Genomic DNA, 22,314 nt, shown 5'->3' on the forward strand with positions numbered 1-22,314 from the left:
AATGCAGCTTGTCGTGCATACTTTGTGACCTTTTTTCTTGTCCAGATTTAGGGCTGTTTGTGTAAGGAAACGTGCTGGGCGATTTTGGACAAAAATAAAATCCCGATTTTTTTTCTCTGAAAACCTGATTTTCGATTTCGATTTTTTTTGGTAAAACTACAAAAGACAATGGAATAAATTGTTTCAAATATTTTATCTTTATTTTTAAAGAAAAATAGCAAACAAATTTCCCTATTGGGAATGAAGTGCAATTGAAAGATACTGTAAATCCTCCTTGAGTTTAGTAAAGTGACAACATTTACAATTTTCTTGACCAAACAAAGATGACTAGACGAGCTCTGTCTGTAATGAAGCCAGCTGCAAAAAAGGAAAATCGATTTTCCGATTTTCCTTTTTTTAACATCGATTGTGATTAATAAATCCGATTTAGATTTAAAATCGATTAATAGCACAGCCCTACGTGCAAGCCTACAACCACCCCCCAGCAGCTGATGTGACTTGCATGCTGACGTGGTATTCTTCTATGTCCCACTGTTTGCACAGACAACCAGTTCAGAATGTCTATCCTGGAGCGCTTGGAGCAGATGGAGAGGAGGATGGCAGAGATGGCCACCCACCAGCAATCGGGCAGTGCAGGGAGCGGTGGGACTGGAGGAGGAACTGGGGGAGGAGGTGGAGGTGGAGGAGGCAGTGGAGGAAGTGGTGGGGGAGGCAACAACAGCCAGTCACAGGTAAAAAGCCACATCAAGTTGTTCACACAGTCCGTTACACATGTGACAGCACATTGGCCTTGTGTTGTGTTTAACCTACAAGCATGTCTTCACAAAAAAATGATGTCTTTTGTTATTGAGCAGCCATTAACGATATGCTTCTCTTGTGTATTTGAGTGTACATCTGGCCAGACGCAAGCCAGCAGCTCTTTTGAGAGTCGCGTTGTCGTGGTCTGTGAGAAGATGATGAGCAGAGCATGTTGGGCCAAATCTAAACACCTAATCCACTCCAAGACCTTCAGAGGCATGACCCTCCTTCACTTGGCTGCCGGCCAAGGCTACGCCACCCTCATTCAGACACTCATCAAGTGGCGGTGAGAGTGAAATCATACACATATTTTATGATAGGTCTGCGATTTATGATAGACATATACTATACCCAAACAGAGGTGACTCATTGTTGGTTTTCTGTCTTGCATCCAGCACCAAACATGCTGATAGTATTGACTTGGAGTTAGAAGTGGACCCTCTGAATGTGGATCACTTCTCCTGCACACCTCTGGTAAGAGCTCAGAAGTTAACATGTGACCGTGGTAGAGTCCTATTCTGTGTGATAGATGACCCGTCTCTAAAAATGGGTTCTTGCTCTTGTCTGTGTGTCTTCTATCCAGATGTGGGCATGTGCGCTGGGTCACCTGGAGGCAGCAGTGGTCCTGTATAAGTGGGACAGACGTGCTCTAGCTATCCCAGATTCCCTGGGCCGCTTACCCTTGTCAATTGCGCGCTCTCGTGGCCATACCAAACTGGCTGAATGTCTGGAGCAGCTTCAGAGGGAGGAGCAGCAGGCCCCGGGCCCCCTACCGCCCACAACCTGCATGTCCTTCTCCCCAGCCCCGGATGCATCCACCACAGACAGCTGGATGGTCAGCTGGGCAAACGACAGCATAGTAGCACCAAGTGGAAAGAAAGGAGGTCCTGCAACCACCACAACCACATCCAGCACCACCAACCTCAATCCTGGTCAGTTTTTGCCATTTTCTTGTCTTCAGGTCAACAAAGTATTTGTTAGTTTCTTGTTTAGCTAATTGCTGTGCATTATGTTTCTTGCAGACTTAAGAAGGCCCAGGTCAGAGCCCTCTAATTACTACAGCAGCGAGGGCCAAAGAGATCTCCCTCTAGCAAAAAAACATAAACCTAACCCAGAACTGTTTCAGACCCGGCCCGACAAGGCCATGTCTGTCCCTCTGAGCCTGGAGCAGCAGCAGCTCAACAAGCTGTCCACCGGCGCCAAGAGCTTGTCCACAGAAGGCCTGAGTCTGGACAAAAGCCTGCCTACAGGAGGTGGGACTGGAACAGTGAAATGGAGCTCCAGGGAGAGTTTCTCCAGCAGCAACTTGGGGAGGAAGGCGCTGGGGATCAGTGGAGGCAGCAGCCTCGGTAGAGAGAAACTAGCCAATCGGTTGCGGCAGCGGGAACAACTAGGCATGTTGGTAATGGCGGACAGAGAAATGGCTGATACAGAACTGCTATCATATCGAGAGGATCTGGAGAACCAGGACTGTCTCACACAGATGGACGACCTGCAGGTGAGCATGGAGCCCGGTCTGTTGTAGTCTTCCCTTTTTCTATAGAAACACTCAGTCTTGCATGTTCAGTCCACTTTGTTGAAAATAGTGATAGAAAATAGTGTTCAGATTCTTCCTGGGTTCCTTAAACTTAAGGAACCGTAAGGTGATTTTTCCCACACCGTGTCCACCAATACTCTCTACTCAACCTCGTGCCCAAAACTGATACACGCCACAACAGCAGTCATCTGAATGTTTCTGGAGATAACAGGATTCTGAGTTGCACTGGAAGTCTGAGGTGTACAGAGTGAAGAGAAATGGGCAGAGTACTGAGCCCTGTGGTGCTCCTGTAATGCTAAGCACACAGATACAGAACCCTCAAAAGTTCTGTCCTGTAACAAAAGTCTCCAAAACTGTGGTAGGCAATAATTCAGGCATTTGTAGAGGTTTCCACCTTTGTTTCCTGGGATTTCTTGCATGACAGAAAAGCTTGACCTTTCTACAAATGCCTTAAAAAGAAACAAAGAAAATGATCCTCACAGTGCTGCGTGTTTTGTCCAAGTTTAAGTGGCTCAATGAAACAAGTTAAAGCAGCATATAAGTATTCACTGGACCAATCTGACACTTGGTCGATGATCATCGCCGCATAATAAACTCTCTCTATTGATCATCTTCAATGGCCAAGGGATCCTTCCAGCCATCTATATCCGTCTAACTGCTGCTCCCAAAAAATGAAAGGCTCGTTTAAGACTTTTTCCCTCCAGCAACATCACTTGCATCATTATTATCTTCCACATTTCCATTAAAGACCAAATTTTTGTCACCCGGCCAAACCGTTTAACTTCCACAAGTGTGCCGCGTAAAATCAACCATGCTGATGAAGATTTACGAGAAAAGTGCCCACCTCATTCATCACTGTTTTTCCCCACAAAACAGGTGAACATGATGACTCTGGCAGAGCACATCATTGAAGCAACACCAGAGAGAATCAAGAGGGAGAACTTCACGGCTACGGACTCGGTACCCTTAGACACGTCAGGGGTCACCAGCACCATGAACTGGCTGGCAAACTACCTGGGAGATGTGGAGCAGCTGCCGAGCATTGTACATCTACGGTACGGAGCAGGGACAAGCAGGGAGATAAAATATCTTGTTTTGTTTTTTTATCGCTTGGTTTTTATGTTTAAAAAGCTTAATCTATGGAAGAAGTTAGGGCTGGGCGATATATCTAGATTTTAATATATATCGATATATTTTCAAACGCGATATGGTACGAGACAATATCGTTTATATCGATTTAAAAAAAAAATAAAATAAATATATTTTTTTTTATGATTTTGATATAGCTTATTTTGTGACAAATTGACTTGAATGTTTTATTTGAGATTTGCACAAATGTTTTGTTATTTGCACAACTGTCAACCTCAGTGGAAAAGTCCACCTGTTACTGTCTACATTGTATTAATTGCACAGTGTATTTTAATGTAATTGTTATGCAGGAAAGGGATATTTGTTTTATTTTATTCAAGAAGCATTTTTATTCTTTATATGCAGGCAGTTTATTTTTATTTCATTTGTTTTATACATTTTGATATTGTGCAGACCTCTGTTAATAAAGGAACCTGTGTGACATTTGGCACGAGGCTTTGTATTAAAACTGACTGTTTTTTTAAGGGTTTGCCTCAGAAAAAGATGAAGCTAACAGAGATGCTATGCTATAATGCTTTGGGGGAAACCCCAATTATGGCACAGAAAAAATATCGATATATATCGAGTATCGGCATTCAGCTAGAAAATATCGAGATATTACTTTTTGTCCATATCGCCCAGCCCTAGAAGAAGTCATCTGATATTTTCAGATTTCACATCAGATGCCACCAGCATATGTGAATAGAAAAGAATTTTAAAAAATCATTCTTTTTTTTTAATCCTCAGATCTTTGTACAACGAACCCCTGACCCCGTCATCCAACCCCAGCATGAGTCCTAGAGGATCTCCGGTGAGAGAGGGGCCTCTGGAGAGGTCCAGCGTCCCCTCCCCGGCGGACTGGAGTGAGTTCATCAATGCCTCCAACAGCAAGGTGGAGCGACACCTGGCCCAGCTGACTCTGTCAGACCCAGAGCAGAGAGAGCTGTACGAGGCCGCCCGCCTAGTCCAAACTGCCTTCCGAAAGTACAAGGTACAGGCCCAGTTCTCAGGTTCCTAAGCCCCCACTGATAGGGCTGCACATGTAGGATGGCTGTGATTAGACTGATGTTGTTGTCGGCCGTAGAGGAGGGAGAACTCACTTCTACCTTCGTCCCTGTTGGTTGTGTTCTTGTGTGAAGTTCAGCTTTTGTTTTGAGATGTATTCTTGATTTGTACACTGTTTTCTAATCATGGTGAACAGTGATTATTTCCAATCACTATCTTTGTCTTACTGTCTAATCCTTTACTCATGATCACATTCCAATATCGAAGCAAACTCTACCTATATGTCCCTGTGGTTTCAGCATGGCAAACGTGGCTTGAGCAGAGCATGGCCTTGCTTAGAGGAACTGCACTTTCCCCACTTTCCTGCTGCACCTAGACACAGTCCAGCTCGTGTGGCCCCACTTTACACCTGTCTTTGCTCTCTCTTAGTTAGCAGTGTGGTGCCTGCTTCTGGCTGTTGTTAAATAGCTGTTCACACCCCAGTCCTGTCCCCAGTCCCTTCCCACCCCCTCAGAAACTTCAGTCGAGTTTTTTCTCATGACAAACTGTTCGCTGTCGTTCACAGTGGTCTTTTGTGCCCGTCTGCCAGCTGATACTGAGGTGGCTCCCTGTTGGGCAGCAGCTTACTTCTTCCACCCTTTTACAGGTAGTTGGTTCACAAGGCGTGGTCTTACTCCAGGGTGGAGTCATGTGCTCCCCACCAGGATGCCTCACCTCAGGAAGGCGGAGCCCACTATCCTTTGTGGTAACAAAGCAGGTTCCACTGTAACCTCTTTTCTATATCCCACTCTACTCTCCACCAGGGGCGGCCTCTCCCAGAGCAACAGGAAGTAGCTGCTGCTGTTATACAACGTTGTTACAAGAAATACAAACAGGTAGGTTCTGCAGTGTTGCTCAGGCGTGATCAAATCTACATTTTAGTCAGGGTAACCTCTTAGTGCATCATTCATAATGTTTCCCTTTTCCTCCTTACAAGCTAACATGGATAGCCTTGAAGGTAACTTGTTGGTTGTGTTTCCCAGCACTATCGCACCGTTCCTGCGCAGCAAAGCGTGACACGTTGCCTTGTTCTTGTCCTGCAGTATGCACTTTATAAGAAGATGACGCAGGCCGCCATCCTTATCCAGAGTAAATTCCGCAGCTACCACGAGCAGAAGAAGTTCCAGCAGAGCAAGAGGGCCGCTGTGCTCATTCAGCAATACTACCGCAGCTACAAGGAGCTGGGCAGGCTGAAGCCCCGGCACCGCGGGGCTGCCGCTACGCTGGTGCAGCACAAGCTGAGGTACACATTCAGCCACACGCTGAATTCAAGCCAAATGCCTGATTACATCAATCCTGCTACAAACAATACGATGCTGGAGAGACTACTTTATCATACTATGTAACTACAAAATGACAGCTGAATTACTGGACTTGTCCGAATGACTGAAGGATGGCGAATGCCGAGAGTCATTTATTAACAAAATCATTTTGAGCAATACGTTTGACCGATGATGAATAGTCCCTCTCAGTTAATTAAGTATGTTTTCCTTTGTAATACAACCTGTCAAATGTTCCCTAAATGATCATGTTCACCCATCCAAAGGGTTGTTTGCAGGAGAGAATGATGCCCTCCTCTCTCTGTTCTGTTACAGAGGTAGTCTGCTCACAAAGAGACAGGATCAGGCTGCCAGGAAGATTATGAGGTTTTTACGACGCTGTCGCCACAGGTAAGCTCCAGCAGAGACTCACACGTGCTAACATTTCAGATAAAAGTCAGTAGCCAGACTTACTATAAGGGATAGCTCTTGGTCTAGGAGAGTATTATCCCCTTCAGTTAATCACTGTGACATACTGGAAACAACTGTGTACAACAGAAGTGAATTCACCCTCGTGCAATGCCACATCTTTTGATTCAAATTTGTATCAGCGCTCAAAAATGTCATTTTTTTCTAAAGAAAAGGGCACCATAGTCTTTCATTTAAAAAGGCACATATCAGTTTCTGTGCATAAATCCTAAGGATCGTTTTCAAAAAATCAAAAACATTGCACATAACTGCATTCTGTAATTAGTTGAGCCAAAGTCTCCTTCAGCTCAGGTGGAACCAGCGCGTTAATCATTCTGTGTTGACAGTGACGCACAAAGGTGGGAGTGGGAGGAAAGCTGTGACGGCAGCGCTGTAAACACCTGTGTTCAAAGCAAAGGGCTTTCTGATGGATGTCTTAATGTCTCAGGAAGCTCCTTCGATGATTCATTTTTCAGCATTTTCATCGCCATCCACACTGCATAAGTTTCTAAAGAACAGAAATCTGGAAACCGTGACGAGGCTGGAAAGTTAGTGCGACACAACCAGTACTCGAGTTGAGGGGGGATGAGGGGGGATGGCATCCCCCCTGAAATAAAAACGGTCCAAATCATCCCCCCTGTAAAACTGCCATCCCCCCTTTCCATCCCTTATGTCATTTCATCAATGAATGTGGTTTTACTGCTATTTTAACATTTAGAGTCATCACCAGAAAAATAACTTACCGTATTTGACAATTTTCACCTGTTTCAAGTAAATTTTCACTTGAAATAAGTAGGTTGTCCCCAGTGGGACAACATTTATCTTCTTATTGCAAGCAAAAAAATCTTGTTCCACTGGCAGATTTTTCTACTTATTTCAAGTGAAAATCTACTTGAAACAGGTGAAATTTGTTGTTTTTTCCAGTGATGAGTCTTGTTTTAAGTGTAATTAGATTTTTTTACTAAAATGAGACATTTTAACTAGAAATAAGACAAATATTATTGTTAAGATTTTGAGTTTTTGCAGTGATCCATTTTACTTATCCTGTGAAGGACAGAGTCATATTGATAAGTTCAGGAAAGTGTTTTTTATTGTTGTGTTTTGATGTATTTGATGTAAGCCCAGTGGATATTTAAAGCTTACAGAAGGCTGCATTTAACTGCTGCTATGTCATTCCTGCAGTATTTCTGCAGGTGTTTTGGTCACTGCTATTATTTGTAATATATTATATTATTTGTAATAAGCACAAATTATCTGTCCCCATATGATACAATCCACCATCCCCCCTGATTCTTTTTTACAACTCGAGTACTGGACACAACCTACCCAACAAAAAACAGCTAAACAATTATTTTGTCAGGACAAATCTGGCAGAAAGTCAAGGAAAAAAGCACCGTTCTTGCTAAACAGAAACAAGGGTGCACCTTCAAAGAGAGGGATGTTCTATATACTAGTGGATTATATCGGTGTATTTGAACAAGCACCTCAACGTTTATCTCTAAGTAAAATCAAAACTGAGTAATAATTCAACGTTGAAATGGCATTTAAGTATTTCAGTACTGGGATGTTCTCACTCCTGCTGTGTGCCGTTCTTCCTCTCTACCTGTTTTGTTTGTCTGTTTGTTTATTTGTGGTTCTGTTCAATGTGTTGTGATTTATTTTGGTTGCCAACAATCAGTGGTCAGAACCGTAAATGAGCCCTAAGCTCCAGCTCTCTCCACCCTCTATACTGGCCCCCACCTGTCCTCACCCCCTCTTCCACAGCGTCTACTGTGTGCTAATAGCTGTCTGGTATTGTTTTGCTGTTTATGCCAAGCCCCTTGATGGACCATAGACTGTTCAAGCGGGTGAGTGCAGCCTTAGCAACTCAGTTCGTGCCTCCCTCCCTCTTTCTCCCTCTCTCTATCTCTCTCTTTCTCTGTCTCGCTCTTGCTCACTCTGTTTTTTTTATCTTTTTTTTAATTCTGTTTGCCTCTCTCTCCCCAATGTCTCACTCTCACTTTTCAGTAATGCAATTATCTCCTCCTGAAGTCTCGGCCTCAAGCATTCTCTCCTCCTCTCCTCTCTCCTCCCTCCTCTGCTCTCTCTCTCTCCCCCTCCCCGCCACCCCCCCCTCCCCATTCTCCATCACCGTTGCTTGATGCCTGCTTGCATGAAGGCTGCCGATTGGAGCCACAGGTGGACTGAGAAGCTCAGATTTAGGACAGAACGTGTCTCGAACTAACAAAATGCTTCTGAACAATGATATCCCTGCGACTCTTAACAGACACTTCTCTGATTCTCTTTGTCTTTCTCAACTTGGGACTACATTTTGTTGATTCTTTTATTTATTTATTTTTTCCAGCTTTGTGTGGTTATGCAGATAGCCAGTGTGAGTGCGGGAGGCTTTTTTTTTTTTTTCCAACTGTGTTTTATCCTGCTGCATGTCAAGTGATAACTAGGAGGCTTGCTCTTTTACATTTAGGCATGCTCTGAACCTGCTGTTTCTCAAGCAGTTGTCTTTCTTTGCTGGCTGGCTGACTGTATGTTCTGTTTCTAGCCTCTCAACAGCCTGGGAGGGGGGTGTCACTCCAGTCATTTCTTCTTAATAAGCCTGACCACAGCCAGCGGATGTGAAATGGCCAACAGTTCATCAGAACAAACCAGCAAAAAATACTGAAAAAATAAAAAGATACTTGTGATACTGTAATGAGGCACAAATCCTCTTTAACATGTACTTCACATCCACTTTAGAGCAAGGGGGAGATTGTCGGTGTTACAGTACCAGCGTATATGGCAGGTTTGTCGTTGTTAGGAAGCTGTGATACAGTAGCTCACAGGTCAGAGAAGCTGCAGCTACGACACAGGGCTCAACACATTCAGACCTCAGGGTGTACACCGGTTCACCACCAGAACACACGCCACACAAAGGCGCGGTTTGTGTGCGCAGCGCTCACATGCACCTACACGCTCTGCCTGTCTTCAGAGCATAAATATTGCAGTATTTACCTTCCTCGACCAGCCAGAGCACAATGAAATCCGTCAAATGATGGTTGATGTCTAGAAACCAGAGCAGGGCTGGCAGTGTGTGTATTATACAGCTAGGGCGGGTGTCTTTTGTACTTTACTGTGAAGCAGTAGTGAAGTGGTGAGGGGGGGGGCTTAAGTATAAAAAAATATGTTTGTTTTTAACCGGCGCCACTGTTAAGTAATCAGAAGGTAGACACCTCAGGACCGTGTGTGACGATGCCATAATATTGATAACTGTAACTGAAATGATGTCTTGTTCTGTATTGCTTTGTCCTGGATTTCAAAATGTTTTTTAAAACTATAGTAATGACTGTGACTACAATGTAACCCCCCCCTTCTTTTTCCATTCCAGTGTGCAGGTTTACCTCTGACCAATATTGTCTTCACAGATGTCCCTGATGATCTGATCTGACGTTAAATGTCTCTGATTGTCCGGCCTGAACAGTGTGATGCTGTTGGGCCTGCTGTGTGTGTGACTGTGTGTGTCCTACGTGCACACCCTCACGTGTATGCCGTACTTAAGGGCGCCTGTCTGTCTCTGTGTTCCAGGGTGAAAGAATTGAAAAGGGCCAGGGAACATGAGACCCCTCGGAAGAGCCCCCTTGCGATGTGACATCACTCTCCTGACTCCTCTTTTCATTTTTGTTTGTACTTGAGACATTTTACAACCGAACAGGAAAAAAAACATCAATGCAAACACTGCAAATATAAATACTACAGCAGTGTTACCGGTTCATCTACTACAACATGTACAACACACTTTTCTCACGTAACTATTCTTTCCACTGACCTGATTTTGGTTGGAGAACAGCAACTTCTACAGGATTATAAACTACAATGTTTGGGGTGGGGGGGGGTGGAACATTTGCTTTGTGGCATTTTTTGCACTTTTTCATGGATTGCTATGGTTTTTTTTTTTTTTTTTTGGTCTTATTTGAAGAAGTTTTGGACAGTGAAGGAGGGCAAGGCATAACGAGTGAGGACCTCGAGAGACTGCTGCAGGAGATCTGAGGACCGAGAGACCGTGCAGAAACGTTCTGCAATTGTGTTACATTTTTTAAAGACTAATTAACTCATTTGAGGAAGGATTTTCTTTTTTTTTTTTTTGGCCAAATATATTAATAACACACATGCCCACTTCTATCCAGTGCTGTAGACTGTACAGTATTCAATTTAGCTCTTTTGAGTTGCTCCTGTCCTACTGTGCTCTGCCCCACAGGTCTGCCCACACGGGTGGAGCTACAGATGAATGTAGTGGGGTTTAAACATACACAAGCAGACTGGGGAGAAAATATTTATGTTTTAACATTTCTTAAAAAAAAAAGTGATATGCTTTATCGTATATAAATATATATATATATATAAATATATATTGTCACTTTACTTGAATTTGTTCCATATTGTCCAATGTATTTCTTCCATCATGTCCAATGTACTGGTGATCTGTATCTTCAGGCTATACGTTGTTAAAACCTACCAAGAAAAAAAAAATGCATGACTTGTTGGCAAGCAAAAGTCTTTGCTCGTGTGCTTCAGTCTAGTCTTACAGCCTATCTTCTAATTTTTCTTTTTTCGTTCCACCTTTGTGCTCAACATGTCCATATTCTGCTTTGTTCGAGCCTTTTCTTATTTCTGTAATGAAGCTTTCTCTATGTTGTCCGGTTTTTTGTTGTTTTTTTATTTTGACGATTATTATTTCTGTTTATCGTTCAATCGATTGCCCCAACAGAAACCTAACAAGAGAGAAGAACTTGCCTATTTTGTGTTGATATGGTTCTGGTCATGCAGGTTGTTACTTTTTCTTTTTAAATGAACTTCGGAGCCTGCGAAGGCTCTTGAGGGGAAGATCACATACATTGCCTTGATGTCTTAGAGATTCTTCAAGGGGTCCCTAAGCTTGTCCCAAAATAGGGGTTTGACAAATCCATATTTTTGACAATTGAGTGATTTCTGTATATAAAGAAGGCTGAAAGTACGTAGGAAAAAAAAACATGCTCCCTACAGGGATTGTATTTTAGAAATATTTTATTTTATTCATTAAAAATGGGTCAAAACAGGTAAGAGACAAAAACAGAAAATTTGTATAGTTTTGTTTGAATGCTGGAGAAGTATGGTTGTATTGTGTGTATATAGTGTAAATACCTGGGATAAAAATGAGCTATGTGCATGAAAAGTATGAGCAGAGTAAAAATGGGCCGGGGTCAGGGGTCGGGGCGGGGGGTACAACAAAAGCAGTAGTGGCTATGCTCTGTAAAATTCAAACTATTTCACTATTAGAGTATTTTATTTTATTTTGATTCTTCTCGAGACAAACATTTTGCTAAAGCATGATATTACTGCAATATGAAAAAAGTAAAAAAAAAAAAAAAAAAAAAGCTGTACTTAGTGTTAGGAAAGATCTTTAAAATGATCTTGGAACAAGTATGTTACGTTCTTTTCTTTTTTTTTCATTTGTTTATTCTGAGTTTCCCGAGAAACTTTTGCCAATGGTGCCAAGGTATGTGAATGCTATAGAGCTTAAGAAGATAATTAAGTTAATTTCTGCAGAACAGATAATCATACTGTAAAACACACACGAGCACTGAAGACCGTAATGTCACAACTGGCTGAGGATTACAAGAACAAAAAGGTACGCGGGTCGCAGACGGCCTCAGCATTTAAGTCTACCATGTCTCCATCATTCCCACATATGTGTAAGAGCTTTTATTAATCACTGAATATACCATATCAAAGTTGTTTTTGACTTTTTTGTTGTTGATGAAACTGGAATGTGATATGATTTCAGAGCTATCTTGTCTGAACTTTAAAGATTGTAAACGACAGCCTTGGCTATTGGATCTTGATAAAGCAATCTGTGTCACTGAAAAAGATGGAATCCATCTCCTGAAATGTGCAAAATCCTGCACTGAGTTTTGATGTATGATTTACATTTGTTTGCGAACTGGTGGCAGAATTTTCTCAGTTCAAAATGTTTAATAAGAAATGTCCGTTGAGGCTGCCAGTGTCTAATAGAGCTTGTTTTTGTTTTTTTGTTTGTTTGTTGTTGTAAAAGGGGGGGGAGGGGGGGTGTCAGGTTGAAAAACATGTATAAACTGTACTTGACTGTGTTTCTTTCTCACGCAGTTGAACACAACATTTGCAAAATGAACCATTGCAACTGTCAAAGGTGCTAACATTATTCTAGCCAGGAAGACAGCGCTGACATACGTCACTCATCTCAACGCAGAATAATCAGCTAATATAACTGCTTTACGGATGTATAAAACAGTGCACTAGTGCCAACTACGAAGCGTTACGATGTGTCTTGTGTATTGGGTAATATCACAGTGGAATACGTGGCAGTGGTAGTTCGACAGAGATGAACACGTGAGTTGATTTAAGCGTCTGTCCCGTACCCAAACACGACGATTCAGGCTAAAACTCGCAGGAACATTTTTTTAATTATTATTTTATAATACAATCATGAAACTTAATTGGTATTTCTCTTATCTCTTGTTTTCAATTGGCCAGTTTTGTTATTTTCTACTGACCTGATACGTGAAACTTTATCTGCAGAGTGTCTATGTAGAAAGTGCCTATTCATATCCTCATAGCTGTAATCCAGTTTCAGAACGCATTCAATGCACTTGACGTTGAGGAAATTGTGTGAGAAGATGGACACCCACAGTCAGTGCAGTATCGTCCGCATGATCGCCACCGTCACACCGCCACACTCACACCGCCACACTCACAGAACCAGTGATGCTCCCGGAACACACTGGTGTCCGTAGAGCACTCAAGTTTGTCAACATTTTAGCTTCGTCTTCTTTCTTTCTTTCTTTCTTTTCCCACCCGTTCCGTTTTTTAACTGGGGCAGCTTGTAATTTATAAATGCCACTACTGGGGTTTGTTGCCTCCATTCATCCTGTAGTCTGCGGTTAGAATGCATAGCCAATGCAATGTTGTGGCGGAAAAGGAGGAGGATTTATTATGCTTGCATGGGTAAAATAGTTAACTGGGTGACAGAGCTGCACCTATAGCATGCTTATTTTCTTTGAATCGGTAGTCAGATAGACTTGTTAAAAGACATACTGTTCTGTAAAACTATGAACATTGGTTTGATGTGTCACAGAACTCAGAAAGACAGAGGGCATGTGACTGGAGGACGTACCTACAATAAAGCCAATGATCAACGGTCAGCAACTACTGACGTTTTCATGACATGAGGACAAGATCGTTTTTAGAGCAAGCCCTGACTTTTTAGACTTTTTAATTTGCCTTTTATTTTTATTATTATTATTCATTTAGATACTATTGGTGTACTCCCAAGTTCACATAGGACAAATAGACAATGTTGGAGACATTGTGACGGTATATATAGTAAATTAACTAAAGGGACACACACAAATACATGCACAATACATGACACAGCACACGTTCAGACATGCCAAGTTGTCAGTTTCACTTGCAAACTGAGTGCTGGCCGCAGTGATGCTCTTTTCCAAGCTGAGGGACTGGTTCACCTCCCTTCTGTATTTTACTCAGGGTGCCAAAATGGGGAGGAGGAACAGAGCAGGACGGGATTTACAGCAGGAGAAGCGGAAACTAAAATGGGAAAAAAAACCCTGCTTTGAAAAAAAAAGGGGAAAAGAAAACGACGGTAGAGACAGGTTCAGCACGAGGATACTGGAAACTTTGAAAGAATGTGTACAATATATAATCAATTTCCTCAGAAACCTTGGACATACAGACAGTAGTGGAGCCCATGGATAGCGTCCATTTATACAGTATAGCTCTTTATGAAAAATGATTTGACTCTTTCATGGAAACCTGTCAAATCATTGTATAATTCTGGCCACTTCTTTAGGCCTTTAATTTATCTAAGTGACAAAGCGTAGAGGGTATTTAAGATTAAGAGTGTAGTTATATGAAAATTGCACCTGCAAATCTTGTTTTTACTGCCATTTGTGAGTGGGATGACAGGTTAGCTGATAGGCACTCTTCTTTAGCGTACAGTATTATCAATTCCAAGAGGTTCTGTGAATTGACTTGAGAATCTGCCTTTCCTCCTCTTCTATTTCTGAAGCACCCAAACCAGAGAAAGGTAGGCGCATCAGGACAACAGATCAGAAACAGTTTTACACTATATTCCACTTGTTGACACAGAGCAATAAAGAACTATTTTGTGGAGACCTATAGACCTTGCAAAGTTTAAAATGATTGGACACATGTAGTCGACTTACTCTTATGCAAATGCCAGTATTGCAAGACAAGCATACAGTAGTTTATGGACAGCAATTATATGGCACCCTTTACCGAATTGCACGTTTTCATCGATTCCAAACTGAGAAGAAAAAAAGGCCCTGCTTTGATAGAAAGTCACGGGTCCTCGACACTTTGCATGTGAACTAGTGTTAGATCTATTTTCCTTACCTCTATAGCTGTCTTTCTCTCTGTCTTTCCCTGTTATGTGACCCAATTTTTCTCCACTCCCGACCCTTAAAAGTTTCATCTCTCGGTTCTCCTAATGTGTTTTGCTTTCCTCCTTTTTCTTCCCTCCCCTTGTTTGTAAGTTTTATTTTTGTAATTGTGCATGTACAAGCGTCACTGACTCGATGGATATGTTTAAAAAAAAAAAAAGAAAAAAAAGAGATTTCAGCTGCTGAAGCCATGCAAAACATTTTGAATTGCCCTTAAAATATGGAAGATGTTTTCTGAATGCTTTATATTCTTTCTGCTGTAAAATAATAAAAAAAGGAAAAAATGAAGAAAACTTGAGAACCAACTCTGCGATGTCTTTTGCTTCCTCTTTTATACGTATGAACACTAAAATGCTTTATTTCACACATTTTTCTCTCCGACACTTTTCAACAAAAATTGGCAAACGTTAGCTCATTATACATTTTTTTATTTTGATTCTGCATACAGCGTTGCATAACATTTGACTTTCACATCTGAAATTGGGACAAACATAGATAAGTAGACTTTGAACAAATGTGCATTTCAAACAACATATTCGTAACATTCAATAGAAAAATTCCCAATCAATGTGTCCCGCACAAACCGGTGGAATTGCTGTTTTTGGCAACGAATCAACAGTAGACATGTAGTCTTGTGTGAGTTTCAGATAAATATTCTCTTAGTGCAAAGCCCTGCCTCTTGTGTGCAGCAGTAATGGCTGTTTTTGGACCGTTTTAGACACAGTACTTCCAGAAACACTCAGAATTCCCTGCTCTCTTCCTGAACTGTTTCCGGAGGCCCAGCATACGGCTGAAGGGACTTAGAAGACTTTGCTTCTCCAATAAAACCTGAAAGAAAAGATAAAGTGACAGTGATTTATAACATTTAGTACAACATTTGTTGAACTTTAAAGTGCTTATTTCCTGCGCTGTTTCAGGGACACCTCTTTGAAAACCTACCTCTCTCTTCATCCCCCTCGGCAGCAGACTTGTCGATCTAAAACCTGATGGGAAAACAAACCATGAGTCTTCATTTCCACTTTTGTCTTCCACTTCTCCACCGTGATTGAACAGTGGCCATTTCTCTGAAGATTGCAGTTAAATGTGTCCATGTGTTTATACTTGGGCCACTTTTGATAGATTGGCAGGACGAGTACGGGAGGATAATGACACTCGTCACTGGTGGACATCTCTGTAAAACCAGCACGGAGCTGTTTAAAACCTTTGTAACTCATGCTGTATAATGTATAATACTGTATAACTGCAGTCTTTGCAATTTGTTCATTGCATTATTTCAAATAGCAGCTTCTATTTGAAATCGATTTCTTGTTCAGTCTTACTTCTTATAAATGCGCTCCATTAGCAGTCTGTGCCATTCACACTCTGACAGGAGATGCCTTAGCTCTTACTTTGCTCTTTCTGGAGGTCTGTTAGCAGGACATATTGTTTTTTTCTGTTCATACAGTCATCCCTGCAGTACATCAACTAACCATTGTGTCTTTGTCTCTCCTCTCTCTGTTCTTCATTCTCTGTCTCTTTTCTCTTTTCCTGCTGAGCCCAGTCTGGCCTCCGGCAGGAGTTTCCCCCCTTTATGATCCAGGTCCTGCTCAAGGTTTCTTCCCTCCTAAAGGGGAGTTTTTCTTGCCACTTTTTGGCTTAAGGTTTTTCTCCCACTAGGGGAGTTTTTACCTGTCACTGTTTGTTATGTTTAGTGACAACTTGTGTTGTAATAGATGCTATATGAATTAAATTGAATTGAATTGTAGTGTAGAGTTTTGACGGGGCCCTATGCGTTCTTGGAACAGAAGCGTGTGCATGTCTCTCACCATCTCTGTTAACCTCGCCAGATATCAAAGAAGAATATCTGAGACCCGCACCGTCCTGTGGAGGGTAAAGCTGCTCAGAGAGAGAGAGGTCGTCCATCCCTCGGTCTTCCCCTGATACTGGGAACAGAAACACCAACACCACTGACCGGTACGCCTCAACACACTCAGAGGTGTCAAAAGTATTCACATTCATTACTCAGGTAGAAGTATAGATACTAAAGTTTAAAAATACTCCTGTAGAAGTTGAAGTATCATCTCAAGTTTTTTACTCAAGTAAAAGTATAAAAGTACTGGCTTCAAAACTACTTAAAGTATAAAAGTAAAAGTAATGTAAGGGGGAAAAAAGCCATTAAGGACAAAAGCCATTGAAAATGAATGCATCTTAGTTTAATGTAAATATATTAAAGAACCATATGTGTGTACTATTGAGCATTAACATGTGTTTCAGAGAGCAGGAGATATGATGACTAGTTGCCTCTAAGTATTGTAATGGTGCAAAAAGTCAAACTTCAGAGGCATGTTATCATTTATCCTAACCTTTATTGGAATGTACATCCAAGTTTAGTTGCAGGAATCTGAGGGAACGGATGTAAGAACAAAACTGGACAAGAACATCTGAAACAACCACAACCAAATTCACTCTATCTATGGAGCAATTTAACTGGATAGTTTTTTTTTAAAGGCCGAAATGAAATAGAGTAACGAGGCTGTTTTTAAAATGTAAGGAGTAAAAAGTACAGATAATTGTGTGAAAATGTAAGGAGTAAAAGTAAAAAGTCGTCTGAAAAATAATTATTCCAGTGAAGTATAGATAACCAAAATTTCTACTTAAGTAAGGTAACGAAGTATTTGTACTTCGTTACTTGACACCTCTGGTAATCACCAGTTACTTCTGAAGCCTGAGCATCCAGTAAAGCTGTAACTGCTCCGTACATGTAAACTTTAGCAGAACAATCCCTGCTGAACACGGCAGCACTCTGGTAATTACTGCAAGAGCCTCCGGGCAGGTCCTGGCCGCCATTAATCTTTACAGATTACATTTTATTACTAAAAATGCTAATCAGACAAGTGAATGGATTCATTATTATGACTAATAGCCATGGAAGAGATGGTATCCTCTACTCACCGGGGCCTGGATAGGGCATCTCTGCTGATTCTGTAATGGGGTGGGCCAGCAGCGGGCCAGAAGCCATGAGCACAAACGCCCAAGAGATGAGATGCTGGCACTTCATTACTGTCAGGTGCTGTTGCTGCCGGCGCTTCTGATTTGCACGGAGGTCCTCAGGTGAAGACGTCTACATGCTCTGCCTGTCCCACCTAGGTTATATACATCCAGCTGTAGCCTGTAACCCCCCCCCCCCCCCCCCCAAACACACACACACTTTTACTTTCCACCAGAGTCGTCAGCAGCATCCACAGTCCCATCCTTCCTCACTTGAGTAAATCAACGAGCGGTCAGAGTTGAATTACAGGCTCCATGAAAAGACGAGCAGACAGGCCCACGCTTCAAGGGCACGGTTAGGTTTTACCAGCTCTTTGACTTGATTGACTATTTTTACTGACTTTGTAAATGGTGTCGCAGCAGGTGCGTGGACTGTCATGTCACCAGCATCCCCCGGGGAGCAGATGTTGGTGTAACTGGGCAAATGACTTCCATCTTTACGGCACTAATTCATTAAACCCTTGGGCCATTTGAATTTTTCTTGACTTTAAAGTCGCTGCATACAAAGCAGAGAGAGTTCCTAATAAACCTGATTAATTACGGAAAGCAAAGGTTCAGGACATGCTAAGACATTCACAGCCTTGCTGTCTATGGGCTGTCTGACATTTCGAGTCAATTTCAGAGAACATAAAAATTGTTCACTGGTCACTGAGTAAAATTGATTGATGCATATTATTTAGGAGGCTGCTCCGTGCTTACCTAGTCACGGTCATGCAGTTAAAGGAAACGTCATCAGTGAGTTCAGCAGCACCGCGCCGTGCCAGCAAAGCCTTCCTATTGGGTCGGGGGCTCGATAGCAGTCATTTACAAAGTTTAATTACTTTCTGCACCTGTGTTTGCTATTTGTGTATTTATTAAAGGTGTGATGTCACAGCCCATCTCTTGCATGACAATAAGGGCATATGACATTTGGTTTTATGGTTGGTAAGCCACGTACTCCTTCAGGTGCAGAAGTCATCAAAGTTTGCAGTCTGTATACGCAGGTACCAACTGTCAATTCAACGTCTAAAGTAAATGTTTTTTCCTCATCCTTGGGGTTTATGCTGCTGCATATAGAGCTTTATTTACTATTCATGAGGAATCTAACATTTCTTTAAGTCATGGGTATTTTTAACAGAGTGCTAGAACTAAGAGAATAAGATCACAGTCTCCTTTTGTTTCGAGCATTTGGAGACAGCAGGTCAGAGGATCTGAGCAATCATGGTGCAGAATATACAAACTCAGATGTAACAGATGCTATAAATAGCTTTGTATGCCATCAGGAGCATCTCAAAAGTAAATCTTGAAGCACAAAGGGAGTACATTTAAGGTAGTCTGGATATAGATCTCACTTCCTTTGTTTGGGGTTTATGCAAAACATGTTCAATTTGAATAATTGCAGGCTCTGCACAGTTTTGAAGATAGTAGTAAGGCAACTGTACAAGCATTTTAATATTGCTGGATTGAAAATATTCCTAAAGCTCAATGTCACCAGCATGACAAAGGGATCAACTTTCAGGAAATAGTTTGACCAGGAGGAGCCAGATACGCCGTATTACCACCCTGAGTCAGGGCAGAGGTCTGAGGCAGAGATCTGTCAGGGTCCCTGACAGATCTCTCAGTAAGACACAAGAAGAGTCCTCATTTTGAGTTATTCTGTTAAATATGATTAAATATGTGCAGGATGAATCCATTACTATGGCAGCTGTTGAAAACATGGGTTCTTTTTATTAAAAGAAGAAAGAAAAACCTGTTCAATTGATATAAAGTCAATTATAAATGATAACAGTAAGTAAGACGATCAATTAAGTTTTGTAATACCATATGAATGATTAATTATGATACTTTCTGAGGGAGTTAACTGTAAAATGAGCAGCTGGGTCTGATTATAAAGGGTACGCGGGTTCCCCTGCTGCTCATCCGCAGTAATGCGCCATATTCAGTCCCATGTGCACTTTCTCGCTCAAGATCAGCTGTTGTGCTTGTTCCTGATTTCCAGCGCTGCTGGTGGGGGAGAATCCACAGAATCCACAGTCTTCATTTTGTGGGGCCCAAATACTCAGACTCAGCAAGAGGAGCCAGGTTTAACCTTCAGGACAGTCCACACCAACAATAACTGATCACCTTCATGGTAACGATCACCAGTAAACCCAGTCCAGCATGGACTTCATGCTCCATGTAATCAGCCCCAAAATAGAATATGAGCAGAACAGTTAGCAGGAGCCACCAACCTGATATTACATTTATTTTGAGATATATTTCTCTATTTATATTTCAGAAACCTAATAAGCGCCAAAGATCACTTGCCAGCGTGCTGCAAGTAATTTTAAGCTTTTTTATTTTAAATGTTCAGCCCTACTATGTATTGTTTATTGACATTTTGTATTTAATGGCTAAACATGAATGATTCTGATTCTGTTTTCCACACCACCAGTTAGTTAACATAAAAGCGGTACTCAAACACAACATTATTAAAGTATGAGATTAGGCTTTTATTTATTCTTATTACAATGAATAAGAATAAATAAGGGAACAGTGACAAGCATAATGGAGCCATCCATGTTTCAGTGCCACTGAGGAAAAACACTTGACCCCAGCTCATTTTTATTGACTGTAATCGCTCAACAAATCCCTCCCAAGGTGATCGTTGCCACGAACATTTTCAAAATGTGTTTTTAATTACTCTCAGTGTTGACAGCCCAATGATCAGCTGAAATCAGGTTGATACAGCCTTCTACTTCAGCAGGAACACATTCTTCATAAAATTACAAATGAAAGCATAAATAAGTACAAAAGTCTTCACCAGAATTTTTTTTTAAAGCAAATTTTGTTCCTTGTAATAGGATTTGTATTAATTCGTGTATGTATTTATCTATGTTGTGACTGATTTAATATGAACTGCTTCAATGTATACTCAAACTGTAAACTTATCTTTAAATGTAAAGTACACTTAATACAATACTCAACTATTATTTTACAGTAGGTACAATATCAATATAGTTGCTGCATTAATGTCATTAATGTATTCTCTGCTTCACCTCTGGAAGAGTGCATCATCATCAGGCCCCAAAGGTACATTATTAATCAACCAATGCAAGTTTTATCTCTTAAAATACCAAACTAAACGTTGTGGCTCCTCAGAACAACACACCACTACAAACTAATTCCTGTGGTTCAAAAGTGTTTAACAAACATTCACCGCCACTAAAGTTAGTATGTCACTTGACAGGTTTTTGTGACTCCTCGCCAACATTAGTCTTCAAGCCTATTTCACTATCAACCACCAGAGGGACACGTTGCATGTACAAATGTTTACATTACCTGGTTTTAAGTTCCTTCATATATTTTTCATTCATTAAAAAAGGTGTGTGTGTGTGTGTGTGTGTGTGTGTGTGTGTGTGTGTGTGTGTGTGTGTGTGTGTGTGTGTGTGTGTGTGTGTGTGTGTGTGTGTGTGTGTGTGTGTGTGTGTGTGTGTGTGTGTGTGTGCGCGCGCAACACAAAAATAAGACATCCCGGATCTGAATGAAATATTCTAATTAAATACTTTGGCCGTTTTCGAATTTGCATACTGTACTACAAGTATACACTGATTTGGCCAAAGTGTAGTAAGTAGTATGCTGTATGTGAACAGAAGGAAATCTGCAGTGTGCGAAAAATACCCGGATGTTGTACTGATCTGGAAAAAAATCCGCAGCATGCTTCAAACCAGCTACCTCGCTCACTATATCCCAGAATGCAATGCGGCCTCGGCCGGGCAGCGATTTTTTCTTTTTTTTCTCAAAGCTTTATTGAGAAAACAGCTGCAACCGGACAGTGATGTGATGTGAAGGCAGAAAGGACTAGTTACACCGTGGAGAGGGAGAAGGAGGAATATAAATGTAAGTAACTTTAATATATAACCTTTTTAATTCAATTTAGTGTAAGGACAACGATTAAAAATTGTGGGTTTTTAATAGTATGTTAGGTTTTTGTTAGTTATCTTAGCTAAGTTATCCGTAAATAAAAGTGAACTAAGTGTTATGACAACGTTATATATCGGTAGTTCGTTGTCTTTTCATGAAATAACTACTTTTCATTGCTGTGTTTTGACAGAGAATTTGTCCGGGAGCTGAAATAAATAGATGCAGAGAGGGGGTTTGGACAAGGAGGAGAAGATGGAGAGAGAGCTACTCGACAGAGAGGAGAACTTGTTAATAATAAAATAAAATTAACTTCAATAGACTGATATGTTCATTTCAATACATTTATTAAAATCCATTTCCATCCCTTATGTCATTTCATAAATGAATGTGGTTTTACTGCTATTTCAACATTTAAGATAAGATAATCCTTTATTAGTCCCGCATCGGGGAAATTTTCAAAATAAAGCCCGACTGGAATCGAACCCCCGTTCGCTGTATGAAAGTCGCTAACCAACCCATTGAGCTATAAGATATACAGCTTTGATCAGTCTGTGGTATATATATATCCATCTAGTAACAACACGAAGCTCACCTCATATTCAGACAAACTAACGTGACAGCTACATCTGTTAGATTTCATCTATTAAACCAACATTTATTTCCTAAATGATTTATTTCAGCCGGCGACAATTCTCCACAGAGC

General features: G+C 41.2%; 2 protein-coding genes across 10 annotated transcripts in view; one reads left to right on the forward strand and one right to left on the reverse strand.

Moving 5' to 3' along the window:
- Positions 1-11,438, forward strand: part of camta1a (calmodulin binding transcription activator 1a) — a 333,390-nt gene extending 321,952 nt beyond the window's left edge. For 4 of the 9 annotated variants that reach the window (XM_061735492.1, XM_061735497.1, XM_061735496.1 and 1 more), the window contains 13 exons: positions 544-731; positions 888-1,084; positions 1,194-1,272; positions 1,382-1,730; positions 1,821-2,296; positions 3,212-3,390; positions 4,211-4,454; positions 5,272-5,343; positions 5,445-5,465; positions 5,551-5,750; positions 6,103-6,177; positions 8,051-8,081; positions 9,793-11,438. In XM_061735492.1, coding sequence (XP_061591476.1) covers positions 544-731; positions 888-1,084; positions 1,194-1,272; positions 1,382-1,730; positions 1,821-2,296; positions 3,212-3,390; positions 4,211-4,454; positions 5,272-5,343; positions 5,445-5,465; positions 5,551-5,750; positions 6,103-6,177; positions 8,051-8,081; positions 9,793-9,825 — 2,144 coding nt within the window. In that variant the 3' untranslated portion in view covers positions 9,826-11,438. The remainder of the gene's footprint in view (positions 1-543; positions 732-887; positions 1,085-1,193; positions 1,273-1,381; positions 1,731-1,820; positions 2,297-3,211; positions 3,391-4,210; positions 4,455-5,271; positions 5,344-5,444; positions 5,466-5,550; positions 5,751-6,102; positions 6,178-8,050; positions 8,082-9,792) is intronic. The other 5 variants (XM_061735494.1, XM_061735500.1, XM_061735493.1 and 2 more) reach the window with 4 other exon arrangements.
- Positions 11,439-15,227: 3,789 nt separating this feature from the next.
- LOC133456288 (urotensin-2-like) lies at positions 15,228-17,779 on the reverse strand. Its single transcript, XM_061734754.1, has 4 exons — positions 17,634-17,779; positions 16,508-16,624; positions 15,642-15,685; positions 15,228-15,530 (listed from the first exon to the last, which is right to left on the reverse strand). Exons 1-4 carry the CDS (start codon positions 17,737-17,739, stop codon positions 15,417-15,419), a joined length of 381 nt encoding a protein of 126 aa, XP_061590738.1. The 5' UTR covers positions 17,740-17,779; the 3' UTR covers positions 15,228-15,416.
- Positions 17,780-22,314: the final 4,535 nt, after the last annotated feature.

The sequence above is a fragment of the Cololabis saira genome, chromosome 12 (genome assembly GCF_033807715.1).
Source record: "Cololabis saira isolate AMF1-May2022 chromosome 12, fColSai1.1, whole genome shotgun sequence".
NCBI classification, from domain to species: domain Eukaryota; kingdom Metazoa; phylum Chordata; class Actinopteri; order Beloniformes; family Belonidae; genus Cololabis; species Cololabis saira.